The sequence below is a fragment of the Chamaea fasciata genome, unplaced genomic scaffold, assembly GCF_029207755.1.
Source record: "Chamaea fasciata isolate MVZ Bird 193981 ecotype frontalis unplaced genomic scaffold, bChaFas1.0.hap1 SCAF_10, whole genome shotgun sequence".
In the NCBI taxonomy this organism is placed as follows: Eukaryota; Metazoa; Chordata; class Aves; order Passeriformes; family Sylviidae; genus Chamaea; species Chamaea fasciata.
The window spans coordinates 30,734,063-30,759,434 of NW_027094095.1; the positions used below are offsets into that span (position 1 = coordinate 30,734,063).

General features: G+C 50.5%; 1 protein-coding gene across 2 annotated transcripts; it reads left to right on the forward strand.

Moving 5' to 3' along the window:
• Positions 1-1,428: 1,428 nt before the first annotated feature.
• PGM1 (phosphoglucomutase 1) lies at positions 1,429-25,372 on the forward strand. Of its 2 annotated transcripts, none has more exons than XM_066192974.1 (11): positions 1,429-1,721; positions 13,418-13,580; positions 14,764-14,910; positions 15,883-16,008; positions 16,516-16,706; positions 17,030-17,184; positions 18,221-18,336; positions 21,204-21,339; positions 22,816-22,999; positions 24,174-24,308; positions 25,146-25,372. In XM_066192974.1, exons 1-11 carry the CDS (start codon positions 1,476-1,478, stop codon positions 25,233-25,235), a joined length of 1,689 nt encoding a protein of 562 aa, XP_066049071.1. In that variant the 5' UTR covers positions 1,429-1,475; the 3' UTR covers positions 25,236-25,372. The 2 variants fall into 2 exon arrangements, with proteins under 2 accessions (XP_066049071.1, XP_066049072.1); XM_066192975.1 differs by lacking the exon at positions 1,429-1,721 and adding an exon at positions 9,878-10,234.

The following is a 25,372-nucleotide window of genomic DNA, read 5'->3' on the forward strand; positions in this document are numbered from 1 at the left end:
TGGCTGAGCTCTGCAAATGCTGCCTCAGGCAAGGTGTGGGTAATGCAGAAATTCCCAGCTCCTTGTCTGAAAAGGAGTTGGGAAATAATGAGACACTGTGTGGAATAGACATTACAAAGTGAGCAGTCCATTATTTACATTCCTTTTGTTTGCAAAATCAGCCTGTTTAGATGTGGCAGGAATTCATCTGCAACTCTCTCTGCATTTTAGGAAAGGAAAGGTTAAAGCTGAAAGAAGGGCTTAGCTGAGGAATCACTGCACGTGGGAAGAGTTGGGTTTGCTGCAGGTAAAAAACATGGCACAGCACAGGGAACCTCGTTTATTTTCTCATCCTCCTGCTGCTAGAAGGGTTCAATTATCCAGTTTTTAAAGTGGGGACATAGGCAAACTCTCCATGGCAGGTTCTGCCTCTCCTGCCCTGGAGCAGGTGAGATTAGAGATCTTGGTTCTATCTGCAGAGCCTTTTTCACTTTGCTCCAAATCCAGGTACCACCAAGACAGAAAAATCCCAGCTTCTCTTTTTAAGGTTGAACACAGGTACCAGCTTATTTTCTTTGAGGGGAGACATTTAGGAGAAAAAAAAAAATCTCTGTAAGATGAATTTCAATTTCAGGAATGTTGCCTTTCTTTTGAGAGCTAGAGCTATAACAAAATTCAGCTTCTTCAAGGTTTTCCTAATGCTGACCTTCCCTGCCCCTGCTTCTGGGGCTCTGGGGGGGCCCCTGCTTCTGTGGGGTGGTCACTTGAGGCCAGGACCTGTCTGTAAGGTCTGTGGGGACATCCTGGTGCTGGCCACAGGGACAGGAAGGGTCACCTGGGACAGCTGGGGGAGGTCACCTGGAGAAAAGGAGGCTCAGGGGGGACCCTGTGGCTCTGCACAACCCCCTGACAGGAGGGGACAGCCGGCGGGATTTGGGATCTGCTCCCAGAGAATAGGGACAGGAGGAGGAAAAAGGGCTTCAGTTTGTGCCAGGGAAGCTTTAGACTGGATCTCAAGGAAAAATTTTTGATGGAAAATATCCAGTCCTGGTACAGCTGCCAGGCGCTCTGGTGGAGTCCCCATCCCTGCATGGATTTAAAATCCGTGTGGATGTGACAATTGGGGGCATGGCTTAAAGCACTGACCTGGGGAACGGCTGGACTTGAAAATCTTTAAAGCTCTTTCATAAACCTAAAGTTTATCATGATTCCGTGACAGCGGCTGGGATGGAGCAGAGCCCCGGGACACGGAGGCGCTCGGCAGGACAAGAGAGGACAGGACAGGACAAGAGAGTGCAGGACAGGAGAGGACATGACAGAACAGGACAGGACAAGAGAGGACAGGCCAGCACACGGATGCTGTCGCCTGTGCGCTGGTGCGTGCGTGGCGGGGAAGCGGGCGGTGCCTTTAAGGGGCGGACGCGGGGCGGTGGCGGCGGCGGGGCCGGGGCGGCCGCGGTCCCCCCCCGGCTCCCGGAACTCTCCCGGAGCCGGCCATGGTGCGGATCGTGAGCGTGCAGACCAAGCCTTACGGCGACCAGAAGCCGGGCACCAGCGGGCTGCGCAAACGGGTCACGGTATTCCAAAGCAATGCCAACTACACCGAGAATTTCATCCAGAGCATTCTGGCCACCGTGCCGCCAGCCGAGCGCCAGGACGCCACGCTGGTGGTGGGGGGTGACGGCCGCTTCTACATGAGAGACGCCATCCAGCTGATCGTCCGCATCGCCGCCGCCAACGGGGTAAGCACCGAGCGCAGGCTCCGGGATGCGCTCCCGGCCCGCCCGCCCTCAGCGCGGCGGAAATCGCTGGCGCTCGGCGTGTCCGCGGCGTGGAGTGACATGAGCTGACCGCGGGACAGCTCGCTGTCCTGGCAGGAAAACCCCCCCGGCAGCCTCTCCCTGCCTGCCGGAGCCAGCGGACATTGGCCGGGGCGGAGGTATGGAAGCAAACACGACTTTGCTCTAATTCCTCCTCCTTCATTCTGGCTGTGGTTGGGTTTTCCTGCTAAAACACGAAGCAGCGGCACGGTGAGGTGTTGGGAGGGAGCAGCGTTCCCTCCCACAGCGCTGGAATACATCTCACTGCCTCCTGGGGGATTCCTCCGTGGGTTCGTCCCGCTCCTGTCACTCGGCGGCCCAAGGGAATCCCAGCGGGGAATGTGATGTTGGTGGGGAAAGGTGCTGAAGTCAAGCAAAGGGGAAGCTTTTCCCTACATTTACTCTTCTCCAAAGGAAAACGATCCCATTCTTCTGGGACACCAACACCAGCAGAAAACATTCTTCCTCATGGACCGCAAAGGAGACGGGGCTGAGGGTGTTGGTGCTTAGGGGAGAACCTCAGAGTTATCTGTTTCGAATTCCCAGGTGCCCCAATGCTTGTAAATATCTGACTTCTTAGGGGAAAAATGATAATTTGGAATTGCTGCCTTCTTAGGGCACAAAGAAGCAAATAACTGGCTTGGATTCTTTTTAAACCATGTAGAAATTTATCTTTTGTGATGTGTGGCGGCTGCTCAACTGCTATTCCATAACCCAGCATCCCCGGATGCTGTGTGCACCTCTGGAAGTGATGGACAGAGCAGCCTTCCCTGATGGAAAAGCAGCAGGTTTATTTATTTCCTCTGGGAGGGGGTTGGAGCTGGAATATGCAGCGCTCCTGCCTGAGTGCACACACAGACATCCCTGGGAATCAGCAGAGTGGGAAACTCGTTCCCTGGGATGCAATGTGACTTTGTGCAGGTTCTTGGATGTGCACCGGGTGCCTGGTGGGATGTGGCAGCATTCCAGGCCCCGACTTCTCCATCATTTACACTCCAGCTCCATCCCAGAAAGCAGAGGCCTGGGGTAGAGCCCTGCTGGGGTCTCAGGAGGTGTTTTGGGAAGCGTGGAGAGCCGGGAATGTCTCGGATCCTCCCCTGCATCGTGCAGTCACTCACGTACGTGCAGAGCTGCCAGAGCTGCAGCGTCTAGACGCTCCCCAAGGGCTGCCCTTGCCGGCAGGAATTTGCCTCGGAGCACTTTGTCCACGTGAATTCCAAGTGCTGGGACAGAATAGGCCCTAAAGTCAGAAAGTGTTCAGGAAAAGGCAGGGAAGAACGGGAGGTGGAGGAAAGAAACGTGTGGAAGAATATGTAGGTTAATAAATGAGCAGCAGGTAAAGCCTGGATAAATAACCAGAGGCGCAGTGGGGTGAGCTGCAGAGGGCACAGCCACTGGAAACTTGGTTACAGACATTTGCTACTTTTTAGCAGCTCTGGCCTAAATAAGGCCGTGCAGGAACCGCATTGCCAAACTCGAGAGCAGCAAAACTCTGGCCCCAAGACATGAGGTGGCTAAAACCAGAGGGTTCCTTTAGCATACGCAAAACACTGGTTTGAAATAAATTTTGATGTGTTTGCCTTGTTTTGGAGTGCTTGAGGGATGCTTGGTTTGTGGGGTTTCTCTGTAATTGCAAATATCAGTTCCCTGGTGGTTACCATAGAGCAGTTAAGTAACAGTCTCTGAAAATCCTCTTTCTTCATAGTAAATATGAAGTGACTGGAGGTTCCCTGCCCTTCAAAGAGAAGGATGGACAACTTCATTCATGGTAAGAAAGTGCCCTGCAGAACAGGGAGCAGCACACGGAAACTTATTCCTGCAGCTGTGGGTTTGTCCAAGTGCTGGGACTCAAACATCCCCTGATTCCAGCAGCCAGCTCTGGGGGGAAATCTCAGGGGCCTCATGCTGAGAAAAGCTGAGTAATACCGAACAAACTGTTGGAAAAGTGAATTTCTGGATTAAGAGGTGGTTGATGAATGCTTTAAAATCATGTGGTGTTTTTTGGGTTCTCCAGGCACAGGAGAGACCCGAGCACCACCACTGATGATCTTTAGTTTCACAACATAAAAAGGAAAGGATGCTAAAATTAGCTTGAATTTTGTCCCCACCTGGAATGGTTAATATGGAACTAAGTATTTATTTTCAAGTAGCAGCTACTCAGTTTGTAGTCATGAGGTTAAGGGGTGTTTATCTTATTTTAAAGTTTGCACTTCTGTAAGTAAACTGAATTTCAGATTGTTTGCCACTCCCAGCTGGCATCCAGTGTAGGCTACCAGCTTTGTTTTGGTCTGTGTGCCAGCTTTCCTTGATCTTATTCCCACATGGTGAGTCTGGCTCTTTAATTACACAAATCAGATCTTCACAGGCCCTGTTGGAGCATCTCTGGTCAGCAGAACTGTGGCTGTGCAATGATATTCTGTCAAAAATGACAGAAACTGTAAATCCAGGTGTGATCACAGAAGCAGCAGCAGGCTGATCCAGTGACATTGTCACCTGCTGTTCCCCAAATTTACTGCGCCCTTGGCTCCTTCCTAACTGAACACTTCTCCAAGTTGCCACACTCAGGCACGTTGCTGGAAGGTGTTTGGAGTGCCAGGCTGTGCCTTGCATGTTAAATAGTGCCTGCTTTTGTTTTATAGCTGCAGGACAAACAGGGCTTTTATTAGAAATGCTGCTCTCTCCCCCAGGAAGTTTGGGTTCCTGCCTTGGCTGCTTTAACCTTTCTCCTCCCTCAGTTACTGAAGGAAACCAAGTGTTCAAACCTGTTGCATCTATTTGTCACTGCTCTCCTTTGGCAGCTCCTTTTTCATTTGTGCTGTTCTGCCACAGCTCCCAGACCAGTTCCCACTGAGATCTTCCCTTTGAGTAAAAGCTCCTGGGATTAAAATCACCAAAATAAAGTGCTCCTAAAGAAAGTTCTTCCAAAAAAAAAGCAACCAGGGTTAGATGTGGTGATGCTGGATCCTCCAGGCCAGTAGGAAAACCCTCAGTTTCTGACTTCCTTATGTTGCTGTTTTCCTCAGAGGCAGAAGGGGAAATTGAGATGTGGTATCTAAAGTGAGGAAATCAATACCACTTGTAGCTATTTCCTGGCTGCAGATGAAGTGGATTTTAGAAGACAGCAGCTGCAGCAGCTCTCACAGCCTCTTTTTCCACCACCTTAGGCTCTTTTTTGCCTGTAAAGTTAATTGGCTTATGTCAGTTTACAGTGGAAGGTGATTAAGTGGTCAGGTTGTCCAGTTTCAGTGCCCCTTTGGAATTTTAAACTCTGCACCCATGAAGCTCCAGCTCAGAGCAAGAGCTAAGGTGCTTTGCAGTTAATCTCTGCAAATCCAGCAGGCAGAGTTGAAATTCATCCTACCAGGGGTTTATTTAGCTGTAATCTCCTGGGACAATGACTGTGCATGAGCAGACACCTCAGCTGGGGCTGGGCTGGCAGGGCAGAAATGCCCCCTGCCCTTTGCCAGGGCAAAGTTTGGGGTAGGGAGCTGGGCTGGAGAGCTGCTCTCCACGTGTTATTCCAAATCTGAGCTCACCAGGATTGAGAAATGCATCCTGTCATGATCCTGAGCTGGGCAAAATATTGATTAATGCTTCAGATGAGGAGCTGAAACGTATTTTAGAAACAGAGATTTCTTAGATATCAGTAAGAAGTTCAAAGAATTCTGAAGTAATAAAAATGTAATGTGTACACTTATAGCACATGTTCATAGTAGAAGTTACAGAGTAACCAAACAAACAGCAGATGTGATGGGTAGAGGGCAAACACATCCAGTTCTCCAGAAAAACATCATTTCTGGATTTTAAAATGAGTTTGTTCTAAGTGAAAATCAGGAAATTAAGCCTGAGCTGGGGCACCAGCCCTCAGAGAGGATCTGGTCTGGGTGTGGGAGGTTTCCTGTGGGGATGGCTGAGGTCATTCTGTAGGGAAGGGATTCCTCCCTGTGAGGCTGCCGAGGCCCTGGCACAGGTTTTCCAGGGAAGCTGTGGCTGTCCCTGGACCCCTGGGAGTGTCCAAGGTCAGGTTGGACAGAGCTTGGAGCAGCCTGGGATAGCAAAATGTGTTTTTTGGGTTCAGGTGCAGATTTCCAAGAGCACCAAGGGCCAGAAGCTCAATCTCAGAGTCTGAGGGCAGAAATCCTGGAGCGTTGAAGGCAATCCTGCTGGAATCCCTCCCCTTTTCCCTGGTGCAAGGGCAGGAGAGCAGAGATAAAATGCAGATTTGGGAATGCACCCTGGTGCAAAGGCAGGAGATCAAAGATAAAATACAGATTTGAGCATGCTTTGAGGGTCTGACCTTGGAACAGAAATTTCCCAATCCTGGTGGCTGGTGTGATTTTCCCTGGAAAGGAAGGCTCAGCCCCTGCCAGTGGGACAAACCTGGAGATGGGGATTCATTCCCAGCCCTGCCAGCCCCTCTCTGTGCCACCCAGCTTTTCTTTTCAGCCCTGGTAGGAACAGAGCAGTCCCTTCATTCTGGAGTGATTCATATGGGAGTGCACTTGTGCTGCTGAGATGGTGCCAAATATCTTTCTTTCCCTCTGCAATCTCTACAGCAACATCCAAACTCAGATTTTTAATTAATTCCTAATACAAACAAAGCGTTTTGCAGTGGGAGCAACACTCCTTGTATGCCCAACAACACACTCGGAGTCTGTTTATTTTTCTTGGGCTCCATTTGTCCTGGCGTTACCAAATGTCACACAGCAGTGGCTGCCTGCACCGGAGTCATCCTCGGCAGAAAGAGCCAGGTTTTGGCAGCTGCTCAGTGGGGTTTTCCAGGGCTCTTGGCACCCTCTGATGGCCGATGTGCAGGGACAGCACCCTGGAGCTTTCCCGAGGGCAAGAATTAAGGGAATGGTTTTCTGCCTTATAAAGGAGAGTCACAGATGAAGTGTAAAGTGGTTTTACTCCATTTCTTGCCCGGGATTTCCGGCTGAGTGTCTTCCTGACTGAGCACAGAGAAGGAGCAGAAGGAGATGACTGTCACCAGCTGCTCGCAGTCACAAATTCCTGCAAAGCTGGAAAAGGAAGCTCGCAGCTAAACGCAGCCCCACAGAGGGGACATTGGCTTTATCTGCCCTCTGAATGGGGACAAAGGCCTGGGAGAGGAAAGGGAAGGAAAGGAGAAGAGGAGGAGAGGACACCTGGACCTTGGAGAAGCCTGACCCAGGGGTGGAGCAGGGCATGGGAACGGGGAATTACTGTTCAGTTTGGCCTTTCCATGGTGGGTTCCCCCCACAATTATTTTTCTTGCCTGAATGCCTAAATGTAAAATTGCAGCTTGGAGGAAGGCTGGGTTTGTGTCAGTGAGGGGCTGGGAGAGTCCGGCTCTAGCCCTCCCCCTGGTCCCAGGCTGGGGGAAGACTCCAGGTGAAGAAGGCTCCACCTCCCAAAAAAGATGGCACAGCTCACTCAGGGGGAGGAATTGAGGGGATCACTCAGGGACCATGGAATTAAGCCAAGAGAAGAGCTGTGGCTCTGCAATGTTTAATGAATTTAAGCCCTCTCAGCACGCAACAGCTTGTCTTTCTCTCATTAAAGTCAACAGTTAATGAATAGTTTTAACTCTGTTCTTGTGTGTGTGAAGTGCAGGACGGTAAAAGGAGATCTGGGGTAGGAAATATCCCTGTCTGTGCCAGGCTGGCTGCTGGGAGAGGGAGATTCCCTCACCTGCCATGGGGAATAAGAGATCCAGGAAACAGGACCACAGGGAAAAGCTCAGAGGATTGGGGCTGTTTGCTGTAGCAGAGAGGGCACTCCCAGCCTAACGCCAAAGGATTTTATAGTGAGCAGTTGCCAGGAAGAGGATGATGATCTCTTTGTTTGCTGTGCCAACGAGGGACATACCCAACAGGTTGTAGGGAAGCACTTCCAGCTACAGGGTTAATTTTGCACTGGAAGGGCTTACCTGGAGAAAAAAAAAAAATTCCAAAAAAGATTCCAAAAAATAAGTTCAGTCAACTTCCAGGAGGAGACCTGGGTGTCGTTATCCAGTTGTGGGGAGGGAGCAGATGGCCTGAGGGGTTTGTAATGATCAGTCACCCCAGCAAAGCCTCCCTTATCAAACGACCTTTCCCCAGGCCCCGCCCCAGTGCAAAGGTGCTCAGCACCCACCTTTGGTGACATTTTGCACCTCTGAGTCCTCTGGCAGCCAACCCCAGCTGATCCTGGCTGGGGTGATCCCCAAGCCCTGAGCAGTCCTGGCTGGCCAGGAACTGGTCATTGAGTTTGTCCCAGACGTGGTGCAGATGTCACAGGAAAACCCTGGGGCTTCCCCAGGTGAGCACCCCAAGAGTGTGGGCTTGGTGTGGCTGTCCTTGTCCCTGTGCCTTTTATGCATTATTTTGTATTTCATTAATAGGATGTGCTTCACTTTATGTACACAAACATTGCATGAATGATCCTCCTCCCCTGCTTAATTCAATTTAATTCCTCTGTCTGCTCCGCATGCACCGAATCACACACAAATTCCAACCCTCCACAGGCTTTTCCCTGCCAGTAAATCACAGGAGCTGCTGGTTGTCCTGTGCCCTCCTCCTGTCACTTAATGCCACGACATTTCCCAGGGCAGCAAGAAAGGGCAAAGCTTGCTTAGGCCTTTTCCTGCCAGGTGTAATTTTAGGAGCTGGATTTTGGCTTCTGTGCCACTAGAGGGAAACCTGGGCCTTTGCATGGGAATAAAGAGCTGCGAGGTGCTGGAATGGTGTGGGTGGAGAAAACACAAAGCAGTTTTGCTGTGTATCACAGGCAGTCTCACTGATGGGGTGAAAGATGTGTTGGTTCACACAAATTATCCAACCCCATTTAAATGTGCTGATGGATAAATCAGGATCTTGGGGACGTGGGCAGTGGGGGCCTTGGCAGGGTTGGGGGTTTATCTGGATTATCTCTGAGGGCTTTTCCAACCTTTATGGTTCTGTGATCTCCTCGGGAAGAAAACATATCAATTATTGGAGCAATGACAGAATCAGCACCGCAGGAAGGAGTCCCTGGGCACCTTCAGACCTGTCACAATTTAGCTGTGTGTACACACATCTCCTTTTCCCTGCTTTTAATAGTGGGACAAACAGAGCCATTACCAAGTGTCTGTTCTTTAATTGCTCCAGTAATACCCATAAATTATTTCCAGCAGCTCGGGCAGAGGACTCTGGGTGCTGTTAAAGAGGCTTGGAGGAAAGGCTGATTTTAGAATCATGGAATGGTTTGGGTGGGAAGGGACCCTAAAGTCCACCCTATTCCACCCCCTGCCATGGACAGGGACACCTCCCACTATCCCAGGCTGCTCCAAGCCCTGTCCAACCTGGCCTCGGACACTTCCAGGGATGGGGAGTCCACAACCTTCCCTTCCTTCATTGACCTTCCCCATGCTTGGGAAGATGAGGCTTCTCAGCAGTTTCTCCATATCTGAGTCTCTTCTGTTTGTGTTTAGGCTGTCCCACAATGAACAGGACGCACTTTTCCCAAGCATTTGATAGTTTTTTGTGGTTTGAACCTGGGTGAGACTTGCTGGGGGTGTTCAGCTGAGGCTCCTGAGGCTTTCCAGCCAACGGCTGACCCGCTGCCCCTGCTGGAAATTCTCCCTGAGTCCAAGGGAGCCGTGGGAAGTCAGGTTGTCAGGGCGGGAGTCGCATGAGCAAACGGGAGGTAACGGATCTGTTCCCTTCCATTTTAAGAGTGACCTTTAACTCACCAGACTTTGCAAAATAGCTCCAGCAGGATCCTGCTGGAAGTTTGCCTCCAGAGCCCCAGCATGTGGCTGGACCTGGCACTGCCTTGTGGATCTGGGGAAACGCCGGGAGCGACGCATCCCAGTGGGGCTGGGCTGCTCCCACCTCCCTGCCCCAGGGAGATCCACACGGATTGGCACTGCTGGGCTCCACGGCATGGCAGGGAGCAGCGCCTGTGGCAACCAGGAGGTGACAGAGAAGGCAGGAATCCTTTCCCAGCCTTGCAGTGAGGGAGAGCAGCGTGGGATTGTGCGTTCTCCCTGACATTGATCCCCCGCCGCAAGTGCGAGGACACGGCTTCGGTTACAGGAGGTGCAGGGAGCTATTTCTGGGTGTTCAACAGCTCCCCTCAACTCCTGCCTCGTAGGTGGGCCATTGCTGTGCCAAGCTTGGGGGCTCATTTTTGGCATATTTGACTTTTTAAATGCATCTGTGCGAGAAAAGGACATGGAAGACGCTCCCCTGCCTCTGCTGACGGTGCCAACGGCTCCTTACAGCGACCAGAAACCGGGAACCAGCGGCCTAAGGAGGAAGACTTTTTACTTTGAATCCAAGCTGAACTATTTGCAGAATTTTATCCAGAGCATTTTCTTTTCCATAGACCTAAGGGATCGCCAAGGAGCCTCTCTGGTGGTTGGAGGTGATGGGAGGTACCTCAATAAGTCTGCAGTGGAACTGATTGTCCAAATGGCTGCTGCCAACGGGGTCGGTAAATGTTGAATGAATTCCTGTGGGGTGTGGCTGAGAAATGCAGGAATCCATCAGAAATTATTTTAATTTCCCCAAAGGCTTTATTCAACTGCTAACAGTGACGTTTTTAATGCCAGATCAGTTGGGGAGTGCAGAAATTACTGTTTTTTTCGCTCTAAGTGTTGCAGTTGGGCAGAGAATACACGTGCAGAAAGGAAAATAAATTCTGCCTGGGGTTTGTGTGTTCTGGTTTGGTGCTTTGACATGCCCCAAGCTGTGGGCACCTGTGGATTTTCCACTCTTTCCACGAGAATATAAACCCCTGGCACTGTTCAGAAATGAAGTAACAGGGACAGCCAGCAGGAAAAGGAACAACCATGTTCTGCCTTTCTCACCAGGTGTAAGTTGTGGCTGTGGGATAAATGCTCAGGGAGCCTTTGAAAATTGATCTGAGAGTCAGCAAGTGAGTGACAGCCTTTACAGGGAGCTCAGTTGTGCTGGAATTCTGTGTTTTGGAAGCAGAGCAAGAGGCTTGTGTGTTTGTGGTAGATCATGGTTCATGCGATGGGCTTTTATCTTTGCTTCCTTCTGCTTTTTAAGAAGAAAAAGTTCTGCTGTCTGCCCTGGATCTCTATGTGAAGAGCAAACTTTGTGCAAAGGGACCTGGATTTTAGGGATTTGTTTGACAAAAAAAACCTGACTTGGACAATGTAATCAATAATAAGTGGGAAAATAAGAGGAGAGAATTTTATTCATTTAATTTTAAGATCGACCTATTTTCCATCTTAGGGGGGAGCAAAAATAAATCTTCAGGCATTGCAAATGAATGTCTTCCTTTGAAATCAGTGTATGGGCTGAGCAGAAGAGCTGGAAAATGTGCTCAGAGCCAGGCTTGGAGTGCCTGACACCAGGACAGACCCGCTGGTGAGGGGGAGATCAGGCTCATCTTCACCAGCTCAGACTTTTCTCTCCAGCACCGGGCCCAGGTCTGCCTAAATAATGGGATTTAGGGGGTGTTTGGGGTATTTTCCACGGATTTTTCTCCTCAGTGGTGCTCAGGGTGTGGGACTGGTGCCTTGGGCTGCATCTCCTGCACAGAAAGGGCTGCAGGGGTGGGCTGGGGACACCATGGAGCTGCATCACACCGACCTCCACGGCCTGGGAAAGCTGTTCCCAATGTTCCTGGAGGGCTGGAGGGGCTGCAGGAGGTCCCTGTGTGCATCCTAATGGGCCTTTCAGTAAAAGCAGGCTGGAATTATTACCTGGATGGTTTTGAAGTGCTGTAACCCAGACTTGCTGCACAAAGTGGGTCTGTCTGTTTCGAGAATTCCATGAAAGGTGTTTCTCCATCATTTGCTGCCTGACGTTTTCCTCCTAAGAAATTCCACAGACTCGAAAAGGATTAAGTGTAAATCGTTGTTACACTGAGCAACCTTCCCCAGTGCTTACCACAAAGGATTTAGCATTGGAGGGGTGGGCAGCTGGAAACCTCTGGAAGCCAGGGAGGACCCAAATCACAGAGCAGCCCACGTGGAGATGAGTGTTTCTTCCTTTCCTTCCTCGCTGTGGGGAAAAGCTGCAGCTCAGGTGTGCAGGGAGGGCAAGGACAGGGGATTTGATGTGTTTATCCAGCTCTCCTGCAGCTGCTGCCTGCTCTGGCAGGGGAAATCCCTTGTTCTCCCTTCCTCTGCAGCATTCCTGGGGCTCTGATGCTGCAGAACGTGACCCTCAGAGGGAAACTGGGGAGCAGGAGGGGAAGTTTAGGAGAGGAGCTTCCTGGAGGTGAATTCTCAGGGAAACTGGAAAGGAGCAAGGTTTGGGGGCTGGAATAAAGCACAGGACAGGGTGTGTGTGAGAACGGGGGAAAAGCAAACCCCGTGGAGGTTGGGCTGCTTCAAATGAAACGTGGGGTGCAATAAATGAGTGATCGGTGTGTGGGCACAGTCAGGGCTCCAGTATGAGCTGGTGTGGGCAGCAGGAGACAGAGCCCTCACTTTGGGTTTGTAAAGAGCTTTTTTCCCATTTCTGCTGTCCTTTGCTCGAGGTGCAGCTCTGCCAGAGCTGGGCTGTGACAGCTGGAGCAGGCAATAAGTGATGGGCAGCGAGGCTGGGGCTTAGCACCTGGCAGTGCCAGGGGACAGGAATCACAGCCATCCCATGCCCTTGGCTCAGCACCCACCACAGCCTGGGAATCAAGCTCTTGATTCCTGCCTCAGCTTGCGGTTGAATGAAATCCCTCCTCCTTCCCCCAGTCTGTTCTGGGTCTGACCCCCTCGGTCGGTGCAGAGGAGTCTGGTGTGGTTTAAATCCTGTCACCTCATCTGGGGGCTGTGCCAAGGAGTCTGTTCTTCCAGGGAATTCTGCACCTCCTGCTTTATTGCCTGGATTCTGATGCTGGTGTATTGCTCAGCACATTGCTCTGGTTCCAATCTCAGTGATATCCCTGAATTTATGGGAAGGAGGTGTGCTGCCCGCTGCGAGCAACAATCTGCAGCTGCTCCCAGGATGTTCAAGTTCTGTGTTCTTTTGGCTTCTCTCTGCCCCTTTGTGTGTTTTGAAGGCAAATTTCGAGACCAGAGCCAGAGGGAATGCTGATTTTTTGTGGTGTTTAATGCCTGTGGAGAGCTCAGCCCTTCAGTGCATCCATGTGCAGCATTGTCATGGGTCTGGCTTTTTTCTTGTGGGGAATTCCATGGCAAACTAAAAGAGACTTCCCTCTCAAAATGAACTGATGAAAGACTATTTTATAGGTGGTAACCTGACCAAGAATTCCAAGCTTTGTCTCTATATGTTGCTGTGGGCAGGGAAAAGAAGCTCTTGGGGGAGAGGGAAGTTTTTTGGAGGTTTTATTCTGATTATTTTTTCTTTCTTGTACTTTTGTTCATAAACCTCTCTTTATACCTTTTAAGTTTGGAGCCTGCTTTGCTTCTCTCTTAGTCCTACCTCACAGCAGAAAAAGAGTAAATAATTCTAGGAGACATTCAAACCACTACACTAATCTTGGGAATCAGGAATTGGAGAACGTGAAACCACTAGAAGCACTCATGGAGGAAAATGCTACAGCAGAGAAGGGTCGGATGCAGTGCAGGGAGCTCTGGCAGGAACAGGGCTGTGCTTTACCTGTTGGCAGAGTTCGGGGATTTAGGCTGGGGTTGGGATTTGCCCTGACGGAGCTTTGCTGTGCTCCTGCCCTCCCAGATCGGGCGCCTGGTGATCGGGCAGAACGGGATCCTGTCCACGCCCGCCGTGTCCTGCATCATCCGCAAGATCAAAGCCATCGGCGGCATCATCCTGACGGCCAGCCACAACCCCGGCGGCCCCAACGGCGACTTCGGCATCAAATTCAACATTGCCAACGGAGGTCAGGGCTCCTAACTCCCTTCTTACAGTTCTGTGTGCTTCGTTTTGGCTCAGGTCAGGGTGAAAGGCACCGGAGGGGGAAAGCCGAGTTGAGTTTTGGTTGTTTGTTGTGTCTCACAAAGCATTTGCCAGTTAGAGAGAGGACACAAAACAGAGTGCTTTTAACTTTTACTGAGGCTATTAAAGAGATAATTACTCAATTCTAAAGTGACACTCATGTTATTTACTTTTTTGACTTAATAATGACTGCGCGAGGATCGCAATGCAGACCTCTTTTATTTAACTAGAGGAAACTACTTACATTTGTGAAGAAGAAGGTGAAGAAGAAGGACTTAGACAACACCTTAAATACTCCATATTGCCTCATATATATTACTATATACTAAAACCTTAACTTCTAAGTGTTATTATTATTATTTATTTATTGTGTCCACCCGAGAATCCAAATTTCTGTTCATAGTCCAGGAATCAGTGCCCTGAGCAATAGTTTCCCTAAGGGGGCTGATGCCTTAAGTTTGAGCTGTCGTGTGTTTGGGGTTCTGTGGTGCCCAGGGGTGCAGCTCTGAGCTCACAGTCAGTGTCACTCAGCTCTGCACACAGCAGGGACACAAAACAAATCCTTCTCCTGCTGCACACCGAGGACAACTCTCAGCCCCAACAGCACAAACAAGGGTGGGCTGGAGGGAGGGACACGAAGGATGGGACCTCACAGCCTGGAGCTGGGACTGGACAATTCAACCCCAACGTGCAAATGGAACAAAACTTAGAAAAATGTGAGACCTCGTGACCAGTTGTCCATTTTGTGTCCATTTTGTGATCATTTTGGTCAATTTTGTGTCCATTTTGTAACAATTTTTGGGTCCTTTTTGTGACCATTTTGTGATCATTTTGTGCCCATTTTGGGTCCACCCTGGGTGTAGCCCTGCCCAGGCTCTTTTCCTGCCCAAAGTGTATCCTAAAGGCCTTTCAATAAATCTCTATTTTATTCTCTTAGCTCTGAGCAATCTCTGCTCCAGGTCAGCCTTCCCAAGGCGTCAGAGCAGGTGATGCTGTGCTCCCCTCATTCCTGGTGTTCCTCTCCCAGCAGGGTATTCCCAGCCCAGGTCTTTGCTGTTTTCCTGAAGTTCACTCCTCATGCAGTTGGATCCTTTAACATCTTCCCCTTTGCCCGTTTCATTTTGCAGGTCCTGCTCCTGAAGCCATCACGGATAAAATCTTCCAAATCAGCAAGAAAATCGAGGAATATGCAATCTGCCCAGATCTCCAGGTGGATTTGGGCACCATTGGGAAGCAGCAGTTTGACCTGGAGAACAAATTTAAGCCATTTACAGGTAAAGAAATGTTCTCCCTCTTGGCAAGGGTGAGGAGTTGTGGTGTTTCTGTGGCCATTCTGAGCTCTCTTCTCGTCTGTTGCATAATCCCAGTGAGGACATTGCTCCCGGTGTTTATTAATTTGTTGATTTTGATTTATATAATTTTCTGTCCTACAGAAGTTTCTGCTTTGGTAGCAAAACCTTGATCTGTCAAACTTCCCTAAAAATCAAAGGCTGTTTTTTCTGCAAGGCAAATTTGTACTTGAGAACAGAAGAATGCAGTTAAAGTGCATTTTCCTAATTAAAAATTCCAGAGTTTAACATTTCAACTGATTTTTTTCCATGGTTTCACACATAAAAGTTATCCCTGTGAGTGGGAAAGTTGTTACATTTCACACGTGACTTTTTTCAGTCAGCAGTGAAATATGAAAATACATTTTAAAAAGACTTTTAAAAAATACTTTTTTTTACCATCTCCTGGTGCTTGTATTTAACAAAGAAATAAGTGAAAAGATAATAAAAGCTGGTATTTCTCTCAGTCCCCATTTCTTCGTAGTGGGAATTTTATGTTGTATTTTGTTTTTATGTTGGCTGCAAAGGTGAAACTTTTTGAACTATTAAGTTCACACTTCCCATTGGCTTCGGTGGAAATTAAAGATCAGATTTTATATACACATTTTTAAATTTAAGGAGGGTGGGATTCAACCCTCTCGAAGGAAGTCCAGGGAGCCTTAACTGGGAACAGAGTTTGCCTTAAGGATTTTTTTTGTCCACTCGTGACCTGATTAGCAGTGAGAGCCTGTAATTAAATCCCTGATTTAGCCCCATCATTCCTGTCCCTATTCTGATTCTCTGCCACGTTCAAGGGCTTTGTGCTCACCCCTGGCCCTTGGCTCTGGGGACCCTCAGCACAGCAACAGGACTTGGTCATCACAGCTCCAGGCTGTGAGGGTTGATCCCTGTCTCCTTCTCTCCTTCTCTCCTTCCCAGTGGAAATTGTGGACTCTGTGGAAGCCTATGCCAGCATGCTGAGGAACATCTTTGACTTCAATGCCCTGAAGGAGCTGCTGTCAGGGAAGAACCAGCTCAAGATCCGCATCGATGCCATGCACGGGGGTAAAAGGGGCTGGGCCAGGGTCACCCCAAAGTGTCCTTGGGGATTTGTCACAGGAAGATTTTCTCTGGAATTTATATTGCAAGTTTGGGGGTTGGTTTGTAGCAAACTGGATTTTTCTTTTCGGGAGCAAACTTTTTATGTCTTGTGTTACTTTCTTTTATCGAGTGTTGCGTTTTGGGGGTTGGAATGGGCTGATCTTTAGGGTCCCTTCCAAGCCAAACCATTCTAGGATTCAGTGAAATGTTTCATGCAATCCTGGAATGGTTTTGGTTGGGAGGGACCTTAAAACTCATCCAGTCCCACCCCTGCCATGGGTGGAACTAGCCACCCAACCTTCCACTAGCCCAGGTTGCTCCAAGCCCTGTCCGGCTTGGCCAGGGACACTTGCAGGGATGGGGTGGATTTTGATGTGAGCTCCTAAACCACAAAGTGACCCAAACTGAGCAGCCTGAGGTGGGTGGTGCCGTGGCTGGGCCAACTCCCCCCTCTCTGTTTTGCTGACACAGTTGTGGGCCCTTACGTGAAGAAGATCCTGTGTGAGGAGCTGGGAGCCCCAGCAAATTCAGCTGTGAACTGCACCCCCCTGGAGGACTTTGGGGGCCACCACCCTGACCCCAACCTGACCTACGCTGCCGACCTGGTGCAGACCATGAAGACAGGAGAGTACGACTTTGGAGCTGCCTTTGATGGAGATGGGGTAAAGGAGCTGCTCAGAATTCCCCTTCTTTCCCTCTAACCAGCTCTGGGCACTGAGGTGCACCTTTCCCTTTTCTCTCCTCTGGAATCGTGAGTGAAGTGAACCACTCACAGAAATAGCTGCGTACTGTGTTCAATAAGCCCAAACTGGATTTAAATATCTTTAAAGCCGTGAAAAATCAGCAGGAAGGTGAAACACTCTGGAGCTGCTGCTGAGTAACTTCCTCAAAGCTCCGTGTTTATCTCAGAAAACCCCTGGGAGGAATTGCTGGGTTGATGGGCTGGGCTGAGGGAGCTGAGCTGTGCCTGTGCTGTCTCCCCCAGGACCGTAACATGATTTTGGGCAAGCACGGCTTCTTCGTCAACCCCTCGGACTCGGTGGCCGTCATCGCCGCCAACATCTTCAGCATCCCGTACTTCCAGCAGACCGGGGTGCGCGGGCTGGCCCGCAGCATGCCCACCAGCGGGGCCCTGGACAGGTAATAACCCCCCCAGGGCAGGCCAAGCCCCTGGAACAGAGTCACCAGCTTGAGAGAGATCTCCAAGATCACGGAGTCCAACCCAGCCCCGACACCTCGACTAAACCACGGCACCGAGTGCCGCATCCAGGCTTTGTTTGAACACACCCAGGGATGGGGACTCCACCACCTCCCCGGGCAGACCATTCCAGTACTTCATCACTCTTTCCATAAAAAGCTTTGCCCTGATATCCAACCTATAATTCCCTTGGCGCAGCTTGAGACTGTGTCTTCTCCTTCTGTCAGTGGCTGCCTGGAGAAAGAGACCGACCCCAACCTGGCTACAACCCCTTTTCAGGGAGTTGTAGAGAGTGATCAGGTCACCTCTGAGTCTCCTTTTCTCCAGAATAAACAGCCCCAGCTCCCTCAGCCCTTCCTCACAGGGTTTGTGTTCCAAGCCGCTCACCAGCCTCGTTGCCTCCTCTGGACGTGCTCAAGGGTCTCAATGTCCTTCCTAAACTGAGACACCCAGAGCTGCACACAGCACTCAATGTCCTTCCTAAACTGAGGGGCAAATCCCTTTCTGGGATTTCACCCTTTCATGGGATCCGTCCCATGTGTTTGGTCTGGTGAGGAGTGCAGCAGTGCCAGGGCAGCAGTGAGGTTTAATGGATTAAAACCTGCCTGGGGACATGGCAGACTTCGGTTCTTTCTCTTCCCTACAGATAAGCCCAAACAAATGACTCTCCCTGCCCTTCTTTTCCTTAAATTTGATAGTGACAAATATCAAATATCAGTGACAAATTTGATAGCTTTCTTGGTGAAATGCTTTGAGATCCGCAACTTAAAGTTGCTTTGAAGAGCTGCGTGTTTGTAGCTGTCCTGTAAATGCACATCCCGCCCATCTCCCAGATATCTCACCGGGGTGAAATGGAGGGGTTGTACCAAAGCAGTGCCATTCCCTGCCTTCAGTGACACCCCAGGGGAGCAGCTGATCCCATTTCCCCTGGGAGCACCGAGAATCCAGGGATGTGACTTGGCCTTCTTACCTCGGCAGGGTGGCCCAAGCTACAAAGATTGCTTTGTACGAGACTCCAACGGGCTGGAAGTTCTTTGGAAACTTGATGGATGCAAACAAACTGTCTCTGTGTGGAGAGGAAAGTTTTGGGACTGGTAAGTCAGCACCCCCAATATCACCCATGATGGTGTTGCTCCTCCTCTTAGTTGTTTATTCTTTAGGGCTTGGGATTTATCATTCATCTGCAGTTGTTAATACTTGTAAAATATTGAAATATCAAAATGGCTTGGAGGAATTAGAGTGGAAATGAAGACAAAGGTTTTGAGGAAGGAGCTCCTTCTCCTCCAGTTCTCCAGGAAGGCACGTGGAGATAGGCAGGAAGTTTGGGGGCCTCTTTAGGAGCCTGGTCACTGAGTCTGTGGGGATTAAATGCAACGCTAAATGTATTTTTCAACTCTTGGTGGCCAGGAAAACCTTCTCAGTGTTTTCATTTCTGGAAAGAAATACGGTTTGGAGCACGGAGTTTTATTAGGGAAGGTTTCAGGTCACTATTAAATCTCTGAGCTTAGTAGGGCCCTCATTTTCCTGTTCTGAAAACAAGGCATGATTTATAAAGTTTAAATTAACACTTGCCTTTGAACAGCCTAAGTGAGTTACTGAGTAACAGAGAAACAAAGTGAACATCACAAGGAATTTACTGGGGGTGTGCAGGGAAGTTGACGGGAGCAGGATTTGCTGCGGGTCAGAGCAGGGTGCTCAGGACAGGCAGGATTCCCAGGAGGTCTCTGCACTCCCTGAGCTCTCTCTGGCGTCTCCCCTGTGGTTTTGTGTCCTGCCTGTGGAAATGGGACCTTTCCTGGGCCCCGAATCAGCACCTGGTTCCTGCACAAAGGCTGAGTTTTATCTGGTCTGAATTCTCCCTGAGATGATGTTTTTTTCCTGTTCTCTAAGGATCTCTGGTGGGATATGCAAAGCACAAGATCCTGAGGGAATTTCTCACTCAAACCTTGTGTGTTTTCATTCCACCACCCCAGAAAAGCCTTTTCACTTGTGTGTGGGTGCCTTAAAGCCCCCAAAACCTGGAGTGAAGTGCTTTGTGGAGCTGGGATGCACAGCTTGACAGGAAAGGATTACCCAGCTTTGCTGAGGCTGAGGAAATGGGATCACAGCTCCGGGGGAGAGCAGGCTGCCGTGGGGCTGAGAGCCTCCAGGGGCAATATTTTTGCAGCCAGATTTTACTCTGATTCGTGGGACTGGGATTTGGCTGTGGGTTGGAAGGAAAGGTGAATTTCAGAGAACTTGGTATCTCTGTAAGGAAATCTTGAAGTAAACAACGAGTAAAAAAGATTCTGGAGTTTTGCCCTGAATGATTTCAGGAATGACAAGGGGTGAGGAGAGTTGGTTGATAGGAAATTAATGAGGAGTTGTTTGGAGCTGGACAGAGTGGGAGTGTTGAAGGGGAGAGAGGTGAAGGAGCAGCCAAAAGACCCAGTAAAAATTGAAACAAACTGTGAGACAGCGGGATTGGAGTCCAGCGGCAATTAGAGTAATGGGACATGACAGAATTCCTGCGTGCTTCCTTGGGTATTTCATTCCAGCAAAAAGCTGATACATCACATGGGACTGGTGTTTATTTAGCATTCCTCTCCATCACCTCTGCCCAGCTCTCTCTGCCGTGAGGGGCTGTGGGGATAATTTACGGCCACATCCACAACAGTGGGATTTCTGCAAAGTAACCCCTGCCCCGCCCCCAGCCCTTTCCCAGAGGATTCCCACTCTGGCACTCCTTCAGAGGGTGGCATGGCAGCTCTGCAGTGCTCCTGGGATTTCTTTAATACCTGTTTGGAGGTTTTCCAGAGTGGGAAGAAGAAAACTTTGCAGCTGTGGGGCAGAGGGTCAAACTGACGTGCCAGAGGCACCGAGTGTGGGCTGGGTGTGTTCTGGGCCACCCGACCCCATTTCGTTTGGGGGCTGTGTACGGTCCAGCACCTCTCAGGTTTCCCAAGGGGCCGGTGCTGTGTGATCCCACTGTGCTTCCAGGGCAAGGCTGGGCTGCCTCTGGCTGCTTGCTGCTCTCCTTGCAGTGCCAGCTTTGGGGGAATCCACAGCGAGAGGCAACGGGCACAAACCAAGGCCCAGGAAATTCCAGCTGAACGTGAGAAAAAACTCCCTTACAGATGTCCCAGAGAGGTGTGGAGTCTCCCTCACTGGAGACAGTCAAAAATCTGGATGCAATCCCAGGCCCAGGGCTGGCCCTGCTGGAGCAGGGAGGCTGGACCAGATGCCCCACTGTGGTCCCTTCCAACTTGACCCATTCTGGCATTCTGTGAACGCTCCTTTAGCCATGAGAGGAGCTTTTCCAGCCCCCAGGGAGAGCAGGCTGGAGGTTCTCCTGCTCTCTGCAGGTGGATGGGGCCTCTCCTCGCCCTGCTGTTGCCAGCCCCATGGCTGGTGCTCCCTGCCCTGCTGCTCCTCTCCCCGTTCTGGGGTCACTTTGGGGTTGTTGGGGTTCTGTTCCTCAGGAGGGCTGACATTCCCCTTGGTGCTGGGCCAGGAGAAGATCCCAGGGTGCTCCTTGGCAGACAGGACATGACAGCTGCTGAGGAGTTGATGTTCTCCTTGATGTTCTCCTTGTTATGGTCCCCTTGTTGATGTTCATGTTGATGTTCTCGTTGATGTTCTCCTTGTTGATGCTCTCCTTCCCAAGCTGCTCCCTTTGCATTTGCTTTTGGTTTTTCATTTGATGCCTTTTCCACTGTGCATTCCCCATTATTTCCTTGGGAACTGAGTTAAGGATGTGTGAACAATGAGTGTGTCTGTGTTAAAAGACACCCAGTGTTTTATTTTGGGCTGGAGCTGGAGCTGATGAGATCCTGACCCATTTTAACGACGCTGCAGGGATGGAGCTCTGGAAATGCTTCCCACTTGTGAGCAGCTGCCAGGGGGATGGGGGAGAGGAGGCGAGGTGGGGACTGCGGTGTGGGAGGAGTGGGAGCTGTGTCAGTGCTGTGGCTCCCCACAGGCTCCGACCACATCCGAGAGAAGGACGGGCTGTGGGCAGTGCTGGCCTGGCTCTCCATCCTGGCCGCCCGCAAGCAGAGCGTGGAGGACATCATGAAGGACCACTGGCAGAAGTATGGCAGGAACTTCTTCACCAGGTGGGGAGAGCGCTCCTGACCCCTCTCATTCCCTGTGCTGTGTCAGAGCAGAGCCCTGATGGCAGCACCGTGGGGCTGTTCCTGTGTCACTCCATTGCTGCTTGTCCTGCGGGAATTTAAAACTCCCCAGGCATTCCTGCCACTAAATGGGGATTCACCATAAGCCTTCATAGTGTCCAGCTTTGGGCTGTTACTCCAGACATAAATCTGGTACCAAAGTCTGAGCATTTTATATGTGCAAAGCACCCTTTTTTTTTCCTTTTAATTGAGATTTTTTTCCTTCAAAAGTAATTTTTTTGCCATGGCATCAATATTCTTGAGACCCCACCTCACAAGTTAATTTGTGATGTTATCTTCAGTGACAGCAGCATCTCATAGAATGGATGCCCAGCCCCATGGCTGTTCTTTACCTGGCTGAGTTCCTGTCCAGTCCCCAAATACTCAAATTTAATCTGCAGCAGACATGGCAGATGGCAAGGGAAGGAATGAGAACCAGCCTGCACACAAGCAGAAGTGGGAACACTGTGAAAGCATTAGGCAGAAATCTTTCGGCTTGGAAGATTTACGTGAAAATTCCATCTCAAATTGCCAAGTGAAAGAACTTGCCTTTCCTTTGTTTTTTTTTTTTCTTTCCCCCCCCCCCCCCCACTGACCACAAAGCCAGCACACATCTGAGGCATGGAAACCTGGGGAAAAATGCCAAAGTCTAGGATAAAAAAGCAGCCTCTTAGCACTGGAGGTATGTGTGCAGAGCACAGGGCAGGCGGCAAACAGAGCGGCACAAATCCCACTGGCAGCAGGAACACGGAGTCTGGGATCCTGGAGAGGGCTCCAGCCACCCTCTGCTGCCTCTCCCACCCGGGCAGGGACATCAAAGCTGGCACTGGATGTTTTCCTGGGGCAGTCACAGCTGCAGTTTGCTGTGGGGATGCACTGGGGGTGTTCACAGTAACCAGGAGGGAGCTGGTGGGGTGCTGTGGGCAGAACTGCAGGAAATTCTTGGCAGTCAGTTGGATCTTGGCCCTGGCCCTCTGTCTGTGATACTCCATGTGAGACAGCGCTTTGTGCTTTCATCTCCTGGCACCAAATGCCTGCGAAAAGCTGTATCCCAAGGATCTGTGTGGATGTGCCTGTAGTGCTGCACATGGATCCTCCTCTCTTTTCATAGAATCTCACACTGGGTTGGGCTGGGAGGGACCTTAAAGCCCATCCAATGCCGCCCCTGCCGTGGGCAGAGACACCTTCCACTGTCCCAGGCTGCTCCGAGCCCTGCCCAACCTGGCCTCGGACACTTCCAGAGATCCAGGCACAGCTTCTCTGGACAACGTATTCTGGTGGTTTATGAGCCTTTTCCACCTGTCCTCCCCTCCACGATGCGAGCAGAAAACACCCACAGATCTCGAGAAGTGCATCCCAAACCCATCACAACCCGCTGCGTCCCCCACCCCTAACCCCTGTGCGTGGTGCTGGCTGCAGGTACGACTACGAGGAGGTGGACGCAGACGCTGCCAACAAGATGATGAAGGATTTGGAGGCGCTGATGTTCGACCGCTCCTTCGTGGGGAAGCAGCTGTCGGCCGGGGACAAAGTCTACACGGTGGAGAAAGCCGACAACTTCGAGTACAACGACCCCGTGGACGGCAGCGTCTCCAGGAACCAGGTGGGCACAGGGTTCCCTCCATGTCCCGTCTCCATGGAGAGCAGGGGGGAAATGGGCCACGAATAACCCAATCAATATGATTCCAACAGAATCGGGGGTTCATTCTTTACGTTTCATGGCAGATAGAGATTCTAGGTCTGCTGTCCACGTGGGCATCTCTGGGTTGGCCGAGCTGCTTCTCCATGGGGCAGGCACACATCCTTCAGGACATCCAATTGACACGTTGTGCTTTCCCTATCCAGGGTTTACATTTTTTGCAGACATTTTCTCAAGCTCTCTTCTAATTTTTGATCCAGTTGTTTTCTCAGTGACCTCGATGAATTCCTGAGAGCTCTAACAACAGAACTGCCAAGTGCTTTGATAATATTACTCACAACCAATCTAGCTGGTGCATCAGAATGGCCTGTTATGCAGACACATTGCTACAGTTGGGAATGCTGGGTCTTGTTCCAACTCCTCCAGTGTGGGTTATCGTGGACATCAATCCCTCTGGGAGCGAGGAGAGGGTAACACAGCAGCCTTCTGTGGCTCCCTGAAGAGGAGGGATGGTGCAGATCAGGCTGGGAATCGTGGAAAACACCTTGGCTAGCCACGAGCACAGAGCTGAGAGGCCTTTCCCTCCCGTGTCCCCATGTTAGCGTCAAAACACATAGTCACAGAATGATGATATGCAGGTGCTGTTATTGAAGAGCTCTGGGAATCAGGGGTACAGGGGACAAACCCAAATCTGACTCCCACATGGATTCGGGATGGACATGTTTTTATACCCCTTTGTTATATGACTACATACTAATTATTAAACCCGTATTGTTCTATTGTATGAATTCTTGTTCTATGGTATGAATTCTTGTTCTATTGTATGAATTCTTGTAGTTTTCACCAGGCCCCCCAAACATCGTTTCTCATGATTCTTAAACAACCACCGCATCCAATCACCAAACAATCATTACATTTAACAATCATATCACTGATCACATGACGATTATGCAGGTGCAGTTTCACACGCTCTAGTAAAGACAAAGCCCAACCTTTTGTTCGCAGAGCCTACATAGCCCTGGTTCCCTTTCCCAGGCCTATCCAGGCCCAACCTTTCTTTCCACCACCCCTGAACGTCTTGCATGCAATTCCCACGATTTTTAGAAGCGTTTTGACCCCGTGCTATCCCCCACCACAGGGCTTGCGGCTCATCTTCTCGGACGGCTCCCGCATCATCTTCCGGCTGAGCGGCACGGGCAGCGCGGGCGCCACCGTGCGTCTCTACATCGACAGCTACGAGAAGGACGCCCAGAAGATAAACCAAGACCCGCAGGTGGGTGCCGACACTGCCCTGGCACAGCTCAGCCCTCTCCTAGCCCTGCTTTGCCCGCAGCCCAGTGCGTGTGCCAGCAATTTCGGGAGCTGGAGGTTTGGCGTCTTTCACGCCAGTATAAATAGGATTATTTAAAAAGAAAATGGTCAGTGTGGAGCAAGTATTAATGGGAATCCCCTCGCAGCTGCCTCTGCCACAGCACAGTTTTGCTGTCTGTGTTACCCCTGTGCCTGCTTTAAAAAATATCCGTGGGATCACAGGATGCAGCTGCACCTAAGGTGAGACTGCTCTGTTCTGTACTGAGTGCAGTAAATGTTCTGCAACGTCATTGACAAATGCTGCTGAGCTCTTGTAGGCACTGGAGGAGGAAAAGAATCCTCCCCTCAGATTTAGTTTTAGCCTGGATATCAGCAAAGAGTTTTTCACCCAGAGGATGGCTGGACGCTGCCCAGGCTCCCCAGGGAATGGGCACAGCCCCAAGCCAGAGCTCCAGGAGTGTTTGGACACTCCCAGGGACAGGGTGGGACACTTGGGGCGTCTCTGCAGGGCCAGAGGTTGGACTCCATGATCCTTTGGGGATCATTCCAGCTCAGGATATTCTCTGATTCTGCATTCCCCAGCAAACCCTCTGTGGGCTCTTTGTGCCTAACTTACTGTGCCATAATTGGCAAAAAGACTGAAAATCCCCAATTCTGACAGAGAGGGGGAAAACTTAGGATTTTCCTAAATCCCGTGCTGATGTGGAGTTTGGGATGCAGCACAGGGAGATGGCAGCAGCACCACTGGAGCTTGGGCTTTTCTCTGAGCAGTTCTGAGCCCTCTCTTTCCTCCCTGCAGGTGATGTTGGCACCTCTCATTTCCATTGCACTGAAACTTTCCCAGCTCCACGAAAGGACCGGTCGCTCGGGGCCCACCGTCATCACATAGAGCTGGAGCGTGCACTGGGCCAGCCCAGCCCCTGCCCCTGCCAAATTGTCACTGAAAGAGGAATACTGATTTTACTCCCTGTATTTAAGAACACTGTTTTGCTGCTAAGGATAGCCAATAAACCCCAGTCCTCAGCA